General features: G+C 39.3%; 1 protein-coding gene across 3 annotated transcripts; it reads left to right on the top strand.

Moving 5' to 3' along the window:
• The first annotated feature begins 331 nt into the window (after positions 1–331).
• LOC122655859 (ABC transporter E family member 2) lies at positions 332–18,630 on the top strand. 3 transcript variants are annotated; one of them, XM_043850228.1, is made up of 13 exons: positions 332–382; positions 473–584; positions 1,400–1,485; positions 2,487–2,584; positions 2,691–2,808; positions 2,897–2,986; positions 13,989–14,293; positions 14,427–14,622; positions 14,700–14,885; positions 15,055–15,324; positions 15,749–15,994; positions 18,270–18,404; positions 18,500–18,630. In XM_043850228.1, exons 2-12 carry the CDS (start codon positions 482–484, stop codon positions 18,387–18,389), a joined length of 1,818 nt encoding a protein of 605 aa, XP_043706163.1. In that variant the 5' UTR covers positions 332–382; positions 473–481; the 3' UTR covers positions 18,390–18,404; positions 18,500–18,630. The 3 variants fall into 3 exon arrangements, with proteins under 3 accessions (XP_043706163.1, XP_043706165.1, XP_043706164.1); XM_043850230.1 differs by lacking the exon at positions 332–382 and having other exon boundaries at positions 399–584; positions 18,503–18,622; XM_043850229.1 differs by lacking the exon at positions 332–382 and having other exon boundaries at positions 399–584; positions 18,270–18,408; positions 18,503–18,622.
• Positions 18,631–19,700: the final 1,070 nt, after the last annotated feature.

Below are 19,700 nucleotides of genomic sequence, written 5' to 3'. Positions count from 1 at the left end.
TTAAGATTTGATTCTAGTTCAATTATAGACGAGAGCATCTGAATGGATCGAATCCATCCAAGTCCGGGCCAAATACTTAAACGGTCAGAGACGGTGCAGCCTGCCTGCAAGATTGGTGAGGCCCGGGTAGACCCGACCGGTTGACACCCCATTGGGCTGACCCAGTCACTATTCTAAATAACGCCAGTGGCTGGCACACGCTCTCACCGTCCCACGGCAAAACAAAGAAGGAAAATTAGAGAAACCCTCTCAACTCTCAAGTACCACCGCCTCTCTCTTTTTGTTCTCCGTAAGAACCTCATCGTCACTTTCAGCGTACCTATCTCCAATTTTTTCGACTTGTCTTCTTTCATTTGTCTTCCTTTTCTCTTTGAGTTATAGGGTTTTCTTCTCTCTGGTTCTAATTGTTCTTTGTCTACTGTTTGTTGCGGCGAGTTTAGGGTTTCATCTGTCTCGTTCGATCTTCTTATAGGTCTTAGCGATGGCGGATCGATTGACTCGTATCGCCATCGTCAGCTCGGACCGTTGCAAGCCTAAGAAATGTCGCCAGGAATGCAAGAAGAGCTGTCCTGTCGTCAAAACTGGTAATTTTGAATCCTCAAATTATATTCCTTCCTTCTATTGATCAGTTTGCAAATTTCTGCTTAAGTTGATTGATGTCTTCAGTTACCTGTAAGTAGTCTAGCTAAGAATTGTATTTCAGAACAGAATTTGGGGGTTCTCAGTTTCGAATTTTCTCGTTGAGATCGAAATCTTACGTAATTTTTCTTTTTTATTTATAAATCTTCTTAAGCGAAAATTAATTTAGTGGATAGGGAGGCGTCCAGTATGCTGTTCTGAGTTCATTCTTCACTTTGAATTTTGCTCAAAGTATTTTTTTTTTTTTTTTTTTTGTCTATTAAGAAATTTTTTTTTTACTCGATTAAGATTGGGCATTGTTGAGAGCAAACTGAAGTTTGTTGCCTTCAGGCTCATTTTTTCTCTCCTTAATTTTACTTTTCATGTACGAACAGAACATCTTGATTGTGGAGTTCTCATGTTATACGTGGTAGAAAAAGTTTGAAGGCAGCTTAAATGGAGATAGATTATATATTATCTGTGGTATCTGTGGACTTGGTAAAATAGAGCTCAATGCCACTCTGTGAGTGAGCATGTCCCATCATGTATCGTTTGTATGGAAGCCGACTTGCCTGATTTTGTCTGTTGCATTGTGCAACTTTGGCATCTGTATCATTCACGATATCCATAATGGTTTCAGTCTGTTTTTTTTGAATTTGTTTGGTTCCCTGCAAACCTCTTTCTTTGCTGAACATAAATGAAGGGCTGTAGTGGTATGTTATTTATGTAATTATGGTGATACATGACCCTTTAACCTTACCTTCTTCTGGTCCTGATGCAGGAAAACTGTGTATTGAAGTCACTTCTGCATCTAAGATTGCTTTCATCTCTGAAGAACTTTGTATTGGATGTGGTATTTGTGTCAAGGTTTGTGAAATATGGTTTCTGCCTTTTAGTCTTTATGTCTAGATTATTTGTCTACTTTTAATTAGCTTCAATTAATCCATCCTTACTGCCCAAAGGAGAAGTAATAGGTAGGGATGGCAGGATTTGAACCCATGACATTTGTACGCAAACAAAACAAACGTGCTACCAAGCTGCACTACATCCCTTTTAATTGGTCTACTGTATCATTGTAGGGAATTCCTGTCTTGTTTTCCACATTGTTATTTTTTCTCTATTGAGATATAATTTCTCTTGTGATTTCTTCTTCTTTTTTTTTTTTTTTTTTTTGGAGGGGTGTGTCCGGAGTGTTGTGTTATTGATGTTTTCCTTTAAAACTCAACGGAAATTTTTATGGGACAATTATACGACCAGCAATGATGTATGGAGCTGAATGTTGGATGGTGAAGAACCAGCATATAAATAGACTTAGTGTATCTAAAATGAGGATGTTGAGATGGATGAGTGGTAAAACCATAAATGATAAAATAAGGAATGAACAAAGTAGAGCTAATTTAGGAATAACTCTGATATATGATAAGTTGTGAGAAAGTCGTTTGAGGTGGCATGGACGTGCAATGAAGGCTTTTGGATGCTCTAGTACGGAGGGGTGATTTGATTCTTATTGAAGGGACTAAAAGAGCTAGAGATATGCCTAAAATGACTCTATGAGAAGAAGTGAGGAAAGAAATGCATTACTTAGGACTAGTAACAAGTAAGACTTTGAATAGATGATTGGAGAAAAAGGATCCATGTAGCTGACCCCATTTAGTTGAGATAAAACTGAGTTGAGTTGTTTTTGGTCTCATAAAATATCAATAAAAAAAGGGCGTACCTAGTGCAAGAGGCTCCCGCCACTACGGGGTCTGGGGAGGGTCATAATGTACACAGCCTTACCCTTGCTTTCGCAGAGAGGCTGTTTCCAGACTCTTGATTATTTGTTGGATTTATGTGCTGTCTGATGAGTTGTTTTCCTCCTGATGCAGAAATGCCCATTTGAAGCCATTCAGATCATTAACTTGCCAAAAGACTTGGATAAGGATACGACCCATCGTTATGGTCCAAATACCTTCAAGTTGCACAGGTTGGTGTACAATCTTCTTCATTTTTTCTTTTTAAAGCTTTTGGAGGACAAGAAGAACTGCATTTTCTCTGGTCAAGTGCCAGATAGCTGAAAAGTTCAATTACAGGTTGCCGGTTCCAAGACCTGGCCAGGTTTTGGGTTTGGTTGGAACAAATGGTATTGGGAAGTCGACGGCTCTTAAAGTTTTGGCTGGAAAGTTGAAACCTAACCTGGGTCGTTTCAGTGTACTGTATTTTTTTGACTCATTTTGCTTGTATTTATTCTTCAGTGGATGTATTATCTATTAGGTCTGATGATGTTCTTCTTTTGCAGAATCCTCCTGATTGGCAGGAAATATTGACATACTTTCGGGGGTCTGAACTGCAAAATTATTTCACTCGTATTTTGGAAGACAATCTGAAGGTATTCTTATGCAGCTTTAAGACAGTTATCCTGTTGAATGACTTATATATTGTCATAGAATCTTGTAGTAGTATTGTTCCCTTCCATGGCAAGTTTATTTCTTTTGAAGACCAAACTGCATTTCTTCACTTTGTTAAGAGGTGTAACGGTGTAAATAAGGTCAGTCTCTTTTTTTTATTCCTATCCTGAATACAGTCTACCTTCAGGTCTTCCGCTTGGTTTGGTCTAGGGCTTAGGCTTGCTTATGTGTTTGTGTTCTGGTGACTGGGAAGGGTTTGACATGTTCACATGCGAATGCTTCAGCAATCCTAGAGGTAGTGGCGATGTGATTGGATTGGACTTGTAAGTTCTTCATTTGGACCGTGTAGGATGAGATTAATGAACACTAAACTCGAACCAAGAAGAAAACCAGTTGGACTTTAGTTCAGATAGGATTGGGGTTAGGAACTGAGGACAGAAATAAAGTTAACTTAATAGTTTCAGTGAACTCAGAACTAATAAACTATCATAAACAGAATCGGATTATAAATCAGTTATTTCACAAGAAACAAAAAGGAGTATTAAATCTGATTCTGTAACTTAATTGATAGATAGAAGAGATAAGAGGGAAAGGTAGATAAATAGGCTAGGAATCCCACCTAAGCCTCACCCAGAATCCACCAGGCAAACACCAGTGAATCCACAGAGTCCCCATAGTTGTCACGGCGCCTAGGTGACCCAAGACATTGGAGAGGGCCCAAAAATTAAGGCGACGGAAATTAGGCGACAAAGGCGGCCAAGGCGCCTGTCTAGGAGACCAAGGTGCTTGGACGCCTAGGCATCGTCTTGACAACTATGATAGTCCCTATCAGAAAGTTGTCGGGTGATGTCCTGGGGTATAACTGGTTCAGGTTGATTCCTTTGAGGTGTATCTTCGATATGTAAGGTATGAAACTGAGGAGCTGAAGTAGATGTTCCTGCTTCAAATTATATGTTGGTTCTCTTCATAAAAGCAAGAATCTCTTCCAAAAATTTGTCAAGTTTAGCCTCATTCCTCTCAAACATGGCCTCAAGTCTGGCTTCAGTCTTTTGTTGATTGTCAGACAATTCCCGATATAACTTGTGCAACTCGGTGTTGGTGATGTGACCACCTAATATGGTTTGTAACTGCCAGAGCAGTTACTCGGTGTTGATGGCAAAACAGTAAATTAACTCAAGTTTATAAAGGAGATGGCAGAACTGTAATATTGAAAACGGGACAGAATAGAATAAATTTATGATAAATCTTTTGTAGAAGGTTGCAAGCTTGTGGAAGCTTCTAATTTTAGTGTCAATACCAAATAAACTTCTTTCTAACTAGACGAGCTGATAGGTTATCATTAAAGATTGGATTATATCAAGGGAGAGGTTAGTCATGCAAGATAGGTTAATGACCTTAGATATGTTTTTTAAAACGCCTAGTTGTAAGAGTTGTGAGATTATTTGCCCTAGGATCAAGGTTTAAAGTTTGGTATCGGGTATCGTATCGTCCGGACGATTTTAAGAGACATATCATATCATATCGTATCGGAGATACGTATCAATCGATGCAGAAACGCATGAAAATGATTAAAATACACATGAAACTACACTTTTGGACACAAAAAACAATATAAACAAGCAATATATGTCATATATCATGCATACACACTAAGAATTATGAATAATGTATAACCAGACAAGTGCGGCACTTTGAAATTGTTATAAAAGATGAGATTTCTTACATGCAGAGTCACTCTATTGCCATGAAGAATGTCGGGGTGGATCAAACTCATGTCTGTAAGGGTCTTCAAGAATAAGAGCAACTAGGAGGATGTTGTGTACTGACCGAACATAAGCACAATACTGACCCTTAAGGAAGCCATTTTCGATTTTGGGTGAAAAATGGTGGATTTGAGTTCATATCTTTGCAAATGTATACAACTCATGCATCTAATAGTTTGTTGAACCTATTCTCCTTGAATCATAGCGCCAAAAAAACAAAAAGGGGAACTAAAATGCTAGATTTGAAGCAAAAGATCCAGTTTTTTAAAAAAAAACCTACCTTTCCCTTCAAGTGTTGAGTATGTCTTGTATTCCAAGGATTCAAGTGCGATGTGGATCTGACCCAACCTGACATGTTTTGGGGGTTTTGGTTCGTGCTTGGTATAAAATATGAAAAAGGCATGTATCGATATGTATCGGTACGTATTGATATCGATACATTTAAAAACCCAAACAAACGATAATATTAGTATGTATCGAGTGTATCGATACATATCGTATCGACACATATCGATCGATACATATCGATACAGTCAATACAATACATTTAAAAAAAAAAAAAGAGACGTATCAGTCAGTATCGTATCGATTCCGACCGATACCGATACGTATCGGCCGATATGATACGATACAGACCGATACTTTAATCCATGCCTAGGATAGATAAGATGGAGATGGTGGAACTTAAAGGGTGAAAACTTTAATACATTTACTTGATAAATTAGTATCACATGGAAGGTGGGATTTAGATGATGACCTTAATTTAATGTGGAACGAGATGGCTATTTAAACTTCAAACAACAATTAAGGCCAAGAAATCCAGTTTTAAAACATGGCAAAGGACAAAAGATGAAGAGGATCTCTATAACAAGTTAGTCAAACACCACTGAATCCAGTATAAATAAATTCAATAGAAGCGAAGTTAAGAAGATAATAGTGAAGGCAATGGCTACAAAGTACGAGGATCTCTATAACAAGTTAGGCACAAAGAAAGGGGAACAAGGTATTTATAAACTAGCCAAATTGAGGGAAAGGAAGAGTAGGGATTTCAACCTTATTAGATGTATTAAAGGTGAGGATGGTAATATTTTAATAAATGATGAGGAGATTAAAGAGAGGTGGACTACCTATTTATACGGTTTAGTAAAATGAAAATAATACAAGTAGTAATATCTTAGAAGGTTGTATTAACCATCAAGAAACTACAAATTGTAGATATATACGGAATATTAGGGTGGCTGAAGTAAAATAAGCCTTAAAAAAGATGAAAATAGGTAAAATAGTGGGTCCAAATGGTATGCCAATAAGTTTGGAAGAGTGTAGGAATTAGTGGATTATTATGGTTAACTAGATTATTTAAAAGATTTTGAGCACAAGGAAAATGCCGGATGAATGGAGAAGAACCATTATGGTACCGATTTATAAAAATCTAGCTGTAGTCTGACAAGGGAACACCTAATTAACATGTGTGAAAACACATGTGAATATGTCTAGCCTACAATCATGCATATGTAAACATCTCCAGCCATGGTCTGCCAACATGTTGGACAGGTGTGAACATCTTCAACGACAATTGGACTTGGACTGGTTTCTTGGTCCCATTATGGTCCAATCTTGGGCCAAATCTGACCCAGCCAATAGCCTAAGGCCTGCTGATCTGCTGTTGGCTTGCTGGCCTTTGGCTCTTCCTCATTTTGGGCTTCTGATCTAAATCCGAGATCTTCAATAAGGCACTGCTGTGGACTTACGTTTTGGTTTGTGGGAGTGCTTTTGAAGCTTTATGATGGTGAAAAAGTTTCTTTGCAATTCAAAGTATAGCATTATATCAACATTTGTTGACAAATTAAGCTTGAACGCATGTTTTGCAATTTCAACCAATTCTGATGATTTGCGACAGATTTGAACCAATAGCAGTTCCTATCCCATAACTAGACATTAAATCACCATACCTTATAATGTAGTCCTAGTTAGACAAGGGGTCTACTAGGAGCCATGTAAAACAGGATCTGCTAAGCTACTGGTTTGGAGGGGCTGATTTGGGGAAATTTGGGGGTTGATTCTTATGTAGTAAAGCAGGGCAGGTGTAGGGGAGGCTAATAAACCAGATTTGGAATGATTTGGATAAGAAATTAAAAAATCAGAAAATTAGGGTATCGGATTTTAGGCTTTGGGGAAGAAGAAGATGAAGATTTTAGGATTCAATGGAGGGATGGGGCTGGGGTTGCCATTGAGTGGAAGGAAGATGATAAGAGGGTTGTGGTTGAAGTATTAAAGGATTCTGATGGCTGGAAATGGTTCAGGTGGGATTTTAAGGTTTCTTTGGGTTTTAATGGAGGTAGGATTTTCTAGGGTTTGGGGACCAAACTCAGATCGAGTGTAGGGGAGGTGGTAAGGCTGCTGTGGATGAAGTATGGATGGAGAAATAAAGCTGGAAAAAGAAATTACAGCAAATGATGAACACTTGCTGATTTGAAGATCTTCAAGACAGCAGCTTGAAGATGATTGTGTCTCCCGATCTACAAGATGCAAGGAAAGAAACTTAAGCAAGAGCTCCCACTCTGAACAGATGTAAAGAGTCAATCGGAGTCCACCGATTCCTTCACCTTCAGATCCACAAGGCCTACTTGAAGTTATTCTCAAGGAACACTCACAAAGGGAGCTAACAGCAGCAACGCTGAAACAGTGGGCAGCCTCCCACGATTGTGCTATTAATAACATGGCCAAAGGCCCAAACCTTAATACAAGCTAAGTAGATCCTGTAAGGATCAATAGACATACAAGATCCTCTAAGGACCAATAGAAATAGAAAACATAACTTAAACTGAACCAAAGCTGAACCAAAGGTTGAACCAGTTTGATTCAACTTAAAACCTTAAAAAAAAAAAAAACAAAAGATATAAAACTAAGTATGGAAAGCAGAAAATAAACTAAGATTAAAAATAACTAAGGTCTAATCTTAGGGCTGTTTTATTTGCCGATTCTTGGAGCTGCATCAGTTCTTCTCGACTTAAAAACATTCATCTCCGATGAATGGGTGAAGTCCATGAAACACTCCCGCAACTTGGGGCTAAGCTTCTTGACGTCATCAGTATGACTCCAAGTACTGTTGTGGCTTGAAGAAACTCTTCCTCGAATTTTGCAGTGATGGGGGGGGGGGGGGATCAACATATGAGTGGCAGCTTTAACCTTTCCCAAACAAAATTCTGGTTGCTTGTAGACTTTAGGGATGTAGTCTTCAAGTCGTGGAGCTTGCTCTTCAAAGAACCAAGGTGGCATCACAAACTCTATGTGTTCCTTCTCTGAATCAGCAACCATTGTGAATGTCCTGTCCATAGAGTCTTTAGTGTTAGCAATCTTCTCATCTAATTCTTGAGATTCAAACTCGACCTCGTCAAGAACAGCATCTTGAAGGTCATTGATCTCCTGTGGAATCACCTCTTCATTCCTACTGTATCAGCCATCAATACTTGAGTAAGAACATGAATACCTCTGGTATTATCGCCCAAATCTTTATAATAACCAGCTAAGGCATCATCATCGTTATCATCAGAGGTTTCATCTACCTTTGCAGCCACCGTGACAGGTTTATGCTTTTGTGGGCAATCCCTTGCATAGTGTCCAATCTCATTGCAGTGGAAACACTTGTGGGGTTCATTGCTGTCCATGGAAGCTTTACTTTTATGATCAACACGTGGAGGAGCTGTAGGGCTGGAAAAACTACCAACAGAATGGCCTAATTGAATAGAACCAACAACAGAATTTTCAGCTTGAGTGTAACCATTGGTAGTAGACTTGAATGCCGGAAAAGGTTTGTTGGTGTCGACAGTAGAGGAATCAAACCTTCTATTGGCAGCCAATAATTCTTCAGCCTTCAATGCTTTCTCAAAACAGTCCCGGACATCTTTGACATGAACTACTCCAGTGGCCCTGGTAGTTGCCCTAAAATGCTTGGGTAGATATTTCTTCTTCAGCTCATGCTTCATTTCAGCCCATGTAGTAGGTGCAATATCATCATATTCCATGTCACCCTCAGTGGTTCTCCACCACTCACGGGCTGGCCCCACTAGATTAGTACGGGCTAGCCTCATCTTCCTAGACTCAGGTAGATCATACCAATCAAAATAGGCATCTAAAGTAGTCAACCAATCACAAAATACATGTGGACCTGATCTGCCATCAAAGTCTATCAACTCATATGCCTTTGGAGGTCTATGATGTTTCCTGTAGCCTTTGTATCTTCTATTCCTGTCTTCACTGTGATCTCTGTACCTTTCTCTGTATTTTTCATTTCTGCCCAGGGTTCTATGCACTTCAGAATGGGCTTGAAATCTGTCTTCTAATAGGGGAGTATTGCTGTCCCTATTAGGAGTGTCTCTGCCCTTCCAATTGTGTCACCTTTTCATTCAATTTCTGCTGGCATCTCTATTATAGCAGCCATATAATCAGTTGGGGCTAGTAGTGTTGGATCCACAATAGGGTTGCCATGCTCAACCATGGTTCTGATACCAATTAATGTAGTCCTAGTTAGACAAGGGGTCTACTAGGAGCCATGTAAAACAGGATCTGCTAAGCTACTGGTTTGGAGGGGCTGATTTGGGGAAATTTGTCAAAACTAGGATTAGGATTGGGGGATTTGGGGGTTGATTCGTATGTAGTAAAGCAGGGCATGTGTAGGGGAGGCTAATAAACCAGATTTGGAATGATTTGGATAAGAAATAAAAAAATCAGAAAATTAGGGTTTTGGATTTTAGGTTTTGGGGAAGAAGAAGATGAAGATTTTAGTATTCAATGGAGGGATGGGGCTGGGGTTGCCATCGAGTGGAAGGAATATGATAAGAGGGCTGTGGTTGAAGTAGTAAAGGATTTTGATGGCTGGAAATGGTTCAGGTGAGATTTTAAGGTTTCTTTGGGTTTTAATGGAGGTAGGATTTTCTAGGGTTTGGGTGGGAGTTTGGGGACCAAACTCAGATCGATTGTAGGGGAGGTGGTAAGGCTGCTGTGGATGAAGTATGGATGGAGAAATAAAGCTGGAAAAAGAAATTACAGCAAATGATGAACACTTACTGATTTGAAGATCTTCAAGACAGCAGCTTGAAGATGATTGTGTCTCCCAATCTACAAGATGCAAGGAGAGAAACTTAAGCAAGAGCTCCCGATCTGAATAGATGTAAAGAGTCAATCGGAGTCCACCGATTCCTTCACCTTGAGATCCACAAGGCCTCCTTGAAGTTACTCTCAAGGAACACTCACAAAGGGAGCTAACAGCAGCAAGGCTGAAACAGTTTTTCTTAAACTTTCATTGTTGTGGGCCTCCCACGATTGTGCTATTAATAAGATGGCCAAAGGCCCAAACCCTAATACAAGCTAAGTAGATCCTCTAATGACCAATAGACATACAAGATCCTCTAACGACCAATAGAAATAGAAAACATAACTTAAACTGAACCAAAGCTGAACCAGTTTGGTTCAACTTAAAACATAAAAAAAAAACACAGAGATAAAAAACTTTCAACTTAAAACATAAAAAAAAAACACATAGATAAAAAACTAAGTATGGAAAGCAGAAAATAAACTAAGATTAAAAATAACTAAGGCCTAATCTTAGGGCTGTTTTATTTGCGGATGCTTGGAGCTACATCACCTTATTGCTTGTTTCATGTTGAAAGCAACTGATATTTACCAATTTTTGAGTTCTTTCCTGCCCACCCCATTTTTTGTTTTAAAGTGATTTAGTCATTTAGACTGACAATTGGACTTCAGACTTAATACTGCTTACTGCTAGGGCCTTAACGATTCAGTGGCTGTTCTGTTTTTAACACTGCTTTTTTTTTTTTTTTTTAAAGAATTCTATCTCTGTTCATTCTGAGTTGTCTTGGAAAGTATTGATTATTGAATATCTTTCCTTGTGTTATTCTTTTTTATTGATTAGAAAACCATGGACTGTGGTGTGAAGCTATTTTCAAGGGCCTTGGAAGAACATTTTTCCCATGTATTTGTTCACTAGGCAGTCACTGTTGAGTATTTGTTGTCTTCGTTGGCAACCCAGCGGATGTTTGTGATGTGTTTCATATGATGTAGATGCATGTTCGATGGCATGACATGTGTATAAAATGATGTACATGCATGTATAATGATGCTTGGCATGGATATGGATGATGTGCATGGGTATGTTGATGCATATGGATGTGTAGATGATATGCCAATGATTTGATGATGTCATGGTGCATGAATGGATGTCAATGTGTGATGCATGAGAAAACATATGGCATGTTTGTGAGTGTATGGTGACATGAGATAATGGGCATATTCTAATGCATGATGCATGTATGGAGGTGTCATAATGGCATGGGAGCCCAAGCCAAAGGCCAGCCATGGGCTCACCAAGGCAGCAGCTTTACTTGACATTGGCCATGTGGGCACTGGTAAGCCATGCAAGGCTGCCCAGAAGCAAGGCTATGGCACCAATGACACGCACAAGCGCTCAGCCAAGTCTTGTGGCCACAAAGGGCTTGGCAGCAAGGCACAAAGGGATGTTGAGGACTTGTGTCATATTAAGGGAAAATTTACAAGGTCATAAAATGTTGCTCTCGGTCAGTTTCACAACTGAGAACATGTTTTGGAAGTGTGAATGCTTCCAGAATTTTATCTACTGTCGGATTGTGATCCGAATCAAAAGCCCATCCAATGGATCCTCTATTTATAGTTCTGTCACATCGGTTAAGATTCCAAGGTGAGCCATTTGAATGGCTGTGTGTACTGAAGAAGGAAGCCTGAGAAGCATGGGATCAAACCCACTTATTCAGCATGTGCAAGTTAGATGACTTAAGTGATTCCTTAAGGTGAGATCTCAGCCATGCACTCTAACTCTAATCTTGGCCATCAAAGAAGCTTCTCATATGCAAAATCCAATAGGATTCCAAAACATGTTGAGCACCTTTTTTGGATCCTCTATTGTGTTAAAGCTTTCATGCAAGAAGACCCTCCCAAGTTTCCATTTAAATGGCTACTGAGTCACTAACAGCCAAGCTTCGTTGTCAGCCTAATCGAAGGACCAGAATTGCATCCGACTTTTGCAAGGCTAATCCAACGGTCCAGGTGGCCTTCTTCCATATCCTGTCCATGTTTGGACCATAATACCCTTCATCTTCAGGACTATATCTCAGCCATTTGACCTCCAAATGAGAAGCTTCAAGTTGCAATATTTCAAGGAGAGAGTCAAGAATGTGGTGGTGGCCATGGTTTGTGATTTGAAGCTTCCTTGCCCTAGTTGTTGAAGAAAATCTACATGAATGCCAGTATAGGGAGATAGGTGCATGTGTGAAGCATTCAACCTCTCCAACAACCTCCTAGCATGTTTGTGAAGCTCCATTAATAGCAAGGAAGGGTTGTTGGTGATTCAATGAAGGGGTTGATGCTATTGAAGAAAACTGATTGATGATGCTACATTAAAGACAAATAAGGACAAAGAACAGAAGAAAAAGGAGGCTGTATGTGGTTCCCAAAGATGCAAATGTACACTTGAGAGCTCAAATTGTCCACTCAAGGGGGAAGTTGATAGTTCAAGTGAGCACTGAAGTATCTCTGGAACTTCACGGGGTACCAGAGCTTGACACAGGCAAAAGGGTTGTAAGCATTCTATCAGTGTACTTATTTCAGTTGTTGTCTGTATCATGTATTTATGTTAGACATAGGATTGTACGTTGAACCTACGATAGATGTGCATCACTTTTAGGGCATTGTTATAAGCCCATCTCATTTTCTTAAATCGGTGTGCAGTGGGTGCTATCATTTGTACTAGCATTATTGTGCCCTCTCAGTTTGATACTGGGTAAACTTTGGTGTAGGTGCAGCTAAAGTAGTGCATTGAGTAGGTACGAAGCCTTTATAGGCACTACTCCGGAGACGTAGGCATCTTGCTGAACCTCGTAAAAATGTGTTGTGGGTGTGGCTTTTGTTTGCATCTATGAAACTAGAAGTGATTGTGTGCAGAATGGATGTACACACTTGGTAGAGCCTTTGACAGTCAGGCTGAGGTGTGTGCATGGATGGGTGTGTTTATGAGAAGTGCCAACAGAGTGCCAGTGTAAGTGTGTGTGGAACAACAGGGGATGAAAATTGAGTCACTAATTTACCCCCCTCTTAGTAACCGCCATAGATCGTCACTTGCCAAAATGGTGACCTATTTGAATGCCCGATTGCCTTGGTACATGCATAGTTACATGGCTGAGCACCTGGCCCCTCAAGACTGCCGGGTACCTTAGTTGATGCAAGATGTCACATTGACAGCAGTCCATAGATATTCGATGCATGAACATCTATGAGCCTAGTCATGTGGCTTATATTTTTCCTTCACATGCTAAGGGCTGTTGTATTGAAGTACATTTGGTTCTGTTGGTTATTCCACCTTTCATCTTTTGCTTTTGAGTTTGACAGGTCAAAATTTTCAGTTCAGTATAACTTTTCTGCCATTTGAAGGTTAATTAAATTGTCTTTTCAATGAGACCAAAATCTTGTGATTACAAAATTTTATCAGGAAAGCTATGATGAATTTAGTTTGTTGTTTAGGAATTCGAATTAGAAATGGACTGTAGGAGTTTTGTTTAGAGTATTTCTTCAGTTAATATTCTTATTTGTTGATTAAGCAATAACTGTGGGTCGGAAATTGTGATTAGAATCACATTAAGAGTATTTATCATTATTGTCAAAGAGAGTCAGTTATTGATTTGTTATAGGAGTTCTAGTTATGGTAAAAAAGTCAATTTGAATCTGGTTATTATTTATATAAAGAGTGAAAAAGTTTGGTTTTTGTTATGTTTTAGGGGAATGGATCTCTTCCAAGTGGTTTGGTGGTTGAACCATAACTTTGTTCATGGTGGACATGCCCCTTCCTTGTCAGTTCTCTACCCTTTTGTTTATAGGGATAGTTGAAATCTTGGTATCAGATGTACGAACTCTATTGGGTCCCTACCACCTGGAAGTTATGCAAGATTGTGTTCCCGACGAAATATCAGAAGTCATGTGAAGAAGTTTCTTATGCATATGTGTTCTATGACCTTCTGCTGCAATTATGTGTTACGATTTTCCTTGTTATCTTATGGTTCGCCCCTTGTTAAAAAACATTGTACATTGTTTTTCTTTTCTCCCTCCTACTTCTCCCCCCCCCCCCACACACACACACACAAAAAACCCCCTATGAATGACTTAGTTTATTGTTGAATAGGCAATCATCAAGCCACAGTATGTTGATCACATTCCAAAAGCAGTTCAAGGCAATGTTGGCCAAGTGCTCAATCAGAAAGATGAGAGAGATATGAAGGCAGAACTTTGTCATGATCTTGAGCTGAATCAGGTTATAGATCGAAATGTTGGAGATTTGTCAGGTGGAGAGCTCCAGAGGTTTGCTATTGCTGTAGTTGCCATACAAAATGCAGAGATATACATGTTTGATGAGCCTTCCAGTTATCTTGATGTTAAACAAAGGCTTAAAGCTGCCCAAGTTATCCGATCTTTGCTCAGGCCTAACAGGTCTTTCCTTCTCCTACAGTTGATTGCGCATGGTCTTGATACGTTTTTGTTTATTTGTTCTTTGTGTGTTGTTTTGGGGGGGGGGGGGGGTTATTGGTTGTTTACATCCTAATTTGCTGTATCATCTCTTCAGCTATGTCATTGTTGTGGAGCATGACCTTAGTGTCCTCGACTACTTGTCGGACTTCATTTGCTGCTTATATGGGAAACCAGGAGCATATGGAGTTGTTACTCTACCTTTTTCAGTCAGAGAAGGTATTAATATATTCTTGGCAGGGTTTGTTCCAACGGAAAATCTGAGATTCCGTGAAGAGTCTCTTACTTTCAAGGTAAACATTCCAGATCTTCATTATGGATGTCCAATGATTCAATGCTGGTTTGGTCTTTACTCTGTTGCATTTTGCAGGTCGCTGAGACTCCACAGGAAAGCGCTGAGGAGGTTCAGACCTATGCACGTTACAAATACCCAACCATGAGTAAGACTCAGGGTAATTTCAAGCTTCGTGTAGTTGAGGGTGAATTCACTGACTCTCAGATTATTGTAATGCTTGGTGAGAATGGGACGGGAAAGACAACATTCATCCGCATGCTGGTATCCCTAGCATTTTCATATTTATTTTAATCTATGGTTCTAATGCTATCATATGAAATTTGCATCTTAAGCTATTCCGGTATTTAAGGGATTACAGTCTCGCCTTCACACATCAAACTAGTTTTCCTATTTGATATTTGTCCTGATTATCTTAATCTTCTGGCTGCAGGCTGGTTTGTTGAAGCCTGATGAAGTGGAGGATTCTGATGTGGAAATACCAGAATTTAATGTTTCTTATAAGCCCCAGAAGATCAGTCCGAAATTTCAGTCAACAGTCAGACACTTGTTACATCAAAAGATACGTGATTCTTACATGCATCCTCAGTTTGTGTCAGATGTCATGAAACCACTTCTAATTGAACAATTAATGGATCAAGAAGTTGTGAATCTCTCTGGTGGAGAGTTGCAAAGAGTTGCCTTGTGTCTTTGTCTGGGAAAGGTATGCAAATGTTTACTGCTTTCTATTTTGAATCGTTAGGTGAATTGTTTTTTTATTTTTTATAACTGTTTGTTCTAAATTATTGTCCTTTCTGGATGTATTCTCATGCATGTGCACATTTTTATTTGTGAATGATGATGCATTGCAAACGTCAAATTCATGGGTTTTGGTCAAGTAGAAAGTTGTTGCTTACCGCAGAATGTGACTTCTATATAGCTTTGACTATACATTGTTGAGTTTGATCTCTTTGAGTAGAGTTTTTGATGTCAATGGTGCTATGAGGTGAAAATCTGTAAGGATGGGTTACATCTCAATTGAATCCTCTATGGGCAGATGCATATGCGTTCTTAATATTTCAATTCTTGTTGCAGTTTTGAGTTTGCCCCTACATTTAAAATGATGTATATTTTGGTGTCATTTGCAGCCTGCAGACATTTATTTGATAGATGAACCAAGTGCTTACCTTGATTCAGAGCAGCGTATTGTTGCATCCAAAGTCATAAAGAGGTTTATCCTCCATGCCAAGAAAACTGCTTTTGTGGTTGAGCATGACTTCATTATGGCGACCTACCTAGCAGACAGAGTTATTGTCTATGAGGGGCAACCATCAGTGAATTGTACTGCGAATGCTCCACAGTCGTTGTTGACTGGGATGAACCTCTTCTTGTCTGTAAGCCTCAATTCTTACCTATTTACTTTTTTATTATGCTCAAATTTTGGTGATTCTGTCTGAGGTTATGATATTCATCATGGGGAAAAGCTGGTTGTCACCTAGGTAGGTTATAAAAGTGTTGTAACCTATGTTCAATTGTCTAAAAGACCCACAATGACAAAAACATGATTGGCTAGAGAAACAAAAAATAATTTTATTAGTCCCTAGGTGGGCTTCACTTTTTGGGAAAAAAAAAAAAACTCATGCTATTAGGACAAATGGAATTAGCATGCCGTGGAGACCCATTAATGATATTTCGGCCAGTTCCTGTCATCTTCCAGAATGGCCGACTAGTGGAGCATCCAACACCATCTATGACAGCCATCCTCCTATGTTTCCTAGTGGGAATCATGAGTGATGGTACACATTGTCTGATGCTACCCATGTCTATCATCCCCTACATGACTCCATGATCCAACGGATTTGTACAAGGCAATGGCATTTGGCAGAAGAAAGAGAGTCTGTGTAGGTGCACTGCATTGAATGTTGATTGCTGGCAGCCTTGCACAACTATAGGTAGATCCATGTAGGAGTTTGAGTGAGACTCAGGGAAGGGGAGGAAAGGAGACGTCAGTACAGTTCGGCTCACCTCCGGAGAACTTATGCATTACAAGGGCTTGATTTACTGTTTTGCTTCGCTGAAGCTTCCTCTTCTCAAATGTAATCGAGAAGCTTCCCCTTCCGTGTTGAAATCGCTGACATCACTGTGATTTCTTCTCTGATGAAATGCATGCCCTTCTCTGAGGACTATGGGGACGAAAAAATCAGGGTTATCGATCTTTGCTTTCCAGTATAATGATTTTCCATCCCTGTCCTTACCAATGGACCGTTTGAAGTCTATTATGGAATTGCACTGTTTCATTTCAAAGTGCCATTTTAACCATCTGCTACCAGACAAACACTATTGGTATTTTAAATTCAGTTACCATTGATTTTGTCACCTTCTTGATGACAGACAGACCCTTTATGATGACCTCTGTTCAAGATGGTTGGAATCTGTCATGACTTGCCACATCTGCAAAATGGGTGGTGTCCATGTGATAGATAAGAGGACCCATGCCCATGTCGCCCGTTCAACATCTAGCCCATAACAAGAAGTGGGAATGTTTAATAGCGAGTTTAAAGTTATGTAAAGTTACAGAAATGCTATTATATTCCTTTAGAGTAAAGTGGCATTCCTATAATTTTGTGTACCTTTGGACTCACTTTTTAACAATATCCAGTGCTTGTTTCAGGCTGAAAGTTAACAAGTGAAATGGGTTGTGGGTCTCGGGTCGTCTTATCACATGTCTCCCCACCCACATATATCCAATTCTGCCATGTGGCAAAAAAAACCTAACTTCATGAGAAAATCAAAAGTCATTTACAGGTCGTTATCTTTTATGTATTAGCTTCTAGTTTCAGTTACTGTGGTGAAACTGACCAAGTAAAACAAGAAAAAGTAATTAACTACGAAAGCAGAAGTGTTGGGTCATGTTTGTGTCATTAGTTGTTTCCGAACCATTTACCATCATTTGGGCAAACTTTCTTAGCTACTGGAAAACCGTGGTTGTAAACCATCCCTTGCTCTTTTTCACTCAACAGATAGGCCAAGTTTTGGAATATCTGCTTCTCTAGCACAGGATTAAAAAACCACTCAACTCACTGAGATGCAACCAAACTCAACTAAAGTCCAGTCACATATTTGAAAGATTGATGCTGATGGTTTTTGCCCAAGCCCTTCTTTTGCTTCATGTATGAATTTTTATCAACATTGTTTATGCCTTATCAGATCTGTGAACCAGTGACTTGGTTTCTGTCTTTGTGGTTAAATATCATCTGATTCAGAGCTTTAGAAGGGCACTGGCTTTTGGTCTTTCTAATTTCTGACCCAATAAATTGTGACCTGAATCCAGTTACCTTGCCCATCATTGGTTTAGGATAGACCTATTGAACCAGTTTGGATCTCAGGTTGGCAATGTCATTAGCTGAATGCAGGAAATTCAGCCTGAACCGGGGTAAAGGAAAAAAGGCTGACGTGTTATTACCCGTGATATGAGATTATAACAAATGGTCTATGCAATTGAATTCTTAGTATTTCTACCACTTTTTTTAAAAAAAAAAAAAAATGTACTAGGTTTACATTTTTTTTATTTTTAACATAGATAATTCATTTTTCTTATTGTACATCTATAGATTCACTGTTTGGTAAATTCTCATCTCACATGTACACTTATTATTCTATTTTATGCAGCATCTGGATATTACATTTAGGAGGGACCCAACCAATTTTCGTCCTCGAATAAACAAATTGGATTCAACCAAGGATAGGGAGCAAAAAAATGCTGGATCTTATTACTACCTTGATGATTAACTTAATTTGCCACAGGTCTGTCCATTGGTGTTTGTTACTTTGCTCCATTTCTTTCCCATATTCTCGTACTGTGTCTTAAAGCAGCCTGGTTGACACTTTCCTTTCTACTATAGGTATTCATCTTTTCTGGAATAGCTGGTTGGCATATTGTTCTGCTCCTTATGGAGCTTGGCCAGGTCTTGAGATTCCTACAGGGGTTAGACCTTTTGATTCATCAAAGAGTTCTTGTTTAGTTGTTTTATTGGAAAGTTATTAGTGGTATGTCAGAATGGCTCTCTTTATGCTTTGTCTAGAATTTTCCCCCTCTTCCCCAACCCCCCCCCCCCCCCTCCTCTCATATTCAGGTGAGGGAGTGTAAAAATCACATCCTCCACTGTACTTGCTTTTCTGTGTGCTTTAATTTCTGTTGAAAGTATGCACGTGAGAAAATTGTAAGCTGCAAGGTGAGAAAGCGGAGCTGCTAGTATGAATGGTAAGTTTTTGAGTTATCTTGGTTTTGAAGAGAAATGAGAAATTTATTTGATGGATGGAAAGAGTTTTTGCTAGTTCTTTTGTGGACAGTCAGATCTTTGTACTGTTCAAGTTCATGCACCCAGTTATGAATCTAATAGGTTTGATTGGGTTTAGTCGTTTGGTGGCATTTTGTTAGCTTTAATTTTTTTTTCCTTGTTATGGTTTTAAAGCCTGGATGAAACAACATATTTGTGACACTCATCTATGAAAATTGTCCTTATATGAGTAATGAGTGCTTTGTATCAGCCAGAAATTAGCACATCAGAAAGCATGAGTGCCCATGAGAAATACGACCTCTGTATTCACTCCAGGCCCTTGTTTCAGGTTACATTTGGGTGCTATTCAATCACCCCCATGGATTACCTATATGTCAAATTTGTGTTTCCATCTCAACCACTTGGTCCATATATTTAGTTTTTGCCTTTGTATTTTCCAAATTTAACTATAATTACAGTAGAGCTTTTAGTTGGTTTTCTAAGCTTATTCCATCATGGAATTGTTTCATGTAACAGACTTAAAGAAGCTGAGAAAGTTTCTGATATCCTTCCTATAAGAGATGAAAAAAGTTCCCATGGCCGGTCCTCGTTTCTCTGCTGTTAACCAGTCCACTGTAGATTGGTAGTTAGTCCAGATGATGATATCTGTGGCGCCTGGCTCCTCCGCTCTTTGCAATCCAAGATGGCTCTGGTCTCTGGACTCTTTTGTGCTCCCTTCATACTAACACCCATTAATGTAGTATTTGAAAATACTGATTGCAAACACGAACCGCTATCCCCCCTTCCTCTTTGGTTTCTGTTG

This window comes from Telopea speciosissima, chromosome 3 (genome assembly GCF_018873765.1).
Source record: "Telopea speciosissima isolate NSW1024214 ecotype Mountain lineage chromosome 3, Tspe_v1, whole genome shotgun sequence".
NCBI classification, from domain to species: domain Eukaryota; kingdom Viridiplantae; phylum Streptophyta; class Magnoliopsida; order Proteales; family Proteaceae; genus Telopea; species Telopea speciosissima.
Note: the sequence above shows the minus strand (reverse complement) of the source record. Positions and strands in the feature narration are given on the sequence as shown.

Excerpts from the sequence above, each read along its gene's own strand:
- LOC122655859 (XM_043850228.1), top strand. The coding sequence starts at position 482 with ATGGCGGATCGATTGACTCGTATCGCCATCGTCAGCTCGGACCGTTGC. Across the intron at positions 2,987-13,988 it reads TTTTGGAAGACAATCTGAAG|GCAATCATCAAGCCACAGTA; the intron begins GTATTCTTATGC and ends ATTGTTGAATAG. Across the intron at positions 15,995-18,269 it reads GGATGAACCTCTTCTTGTCT|CATCTGGATATTACATTTAG; the intron begins GTAAGCCTCAAT and ends TATTTTATGCAG.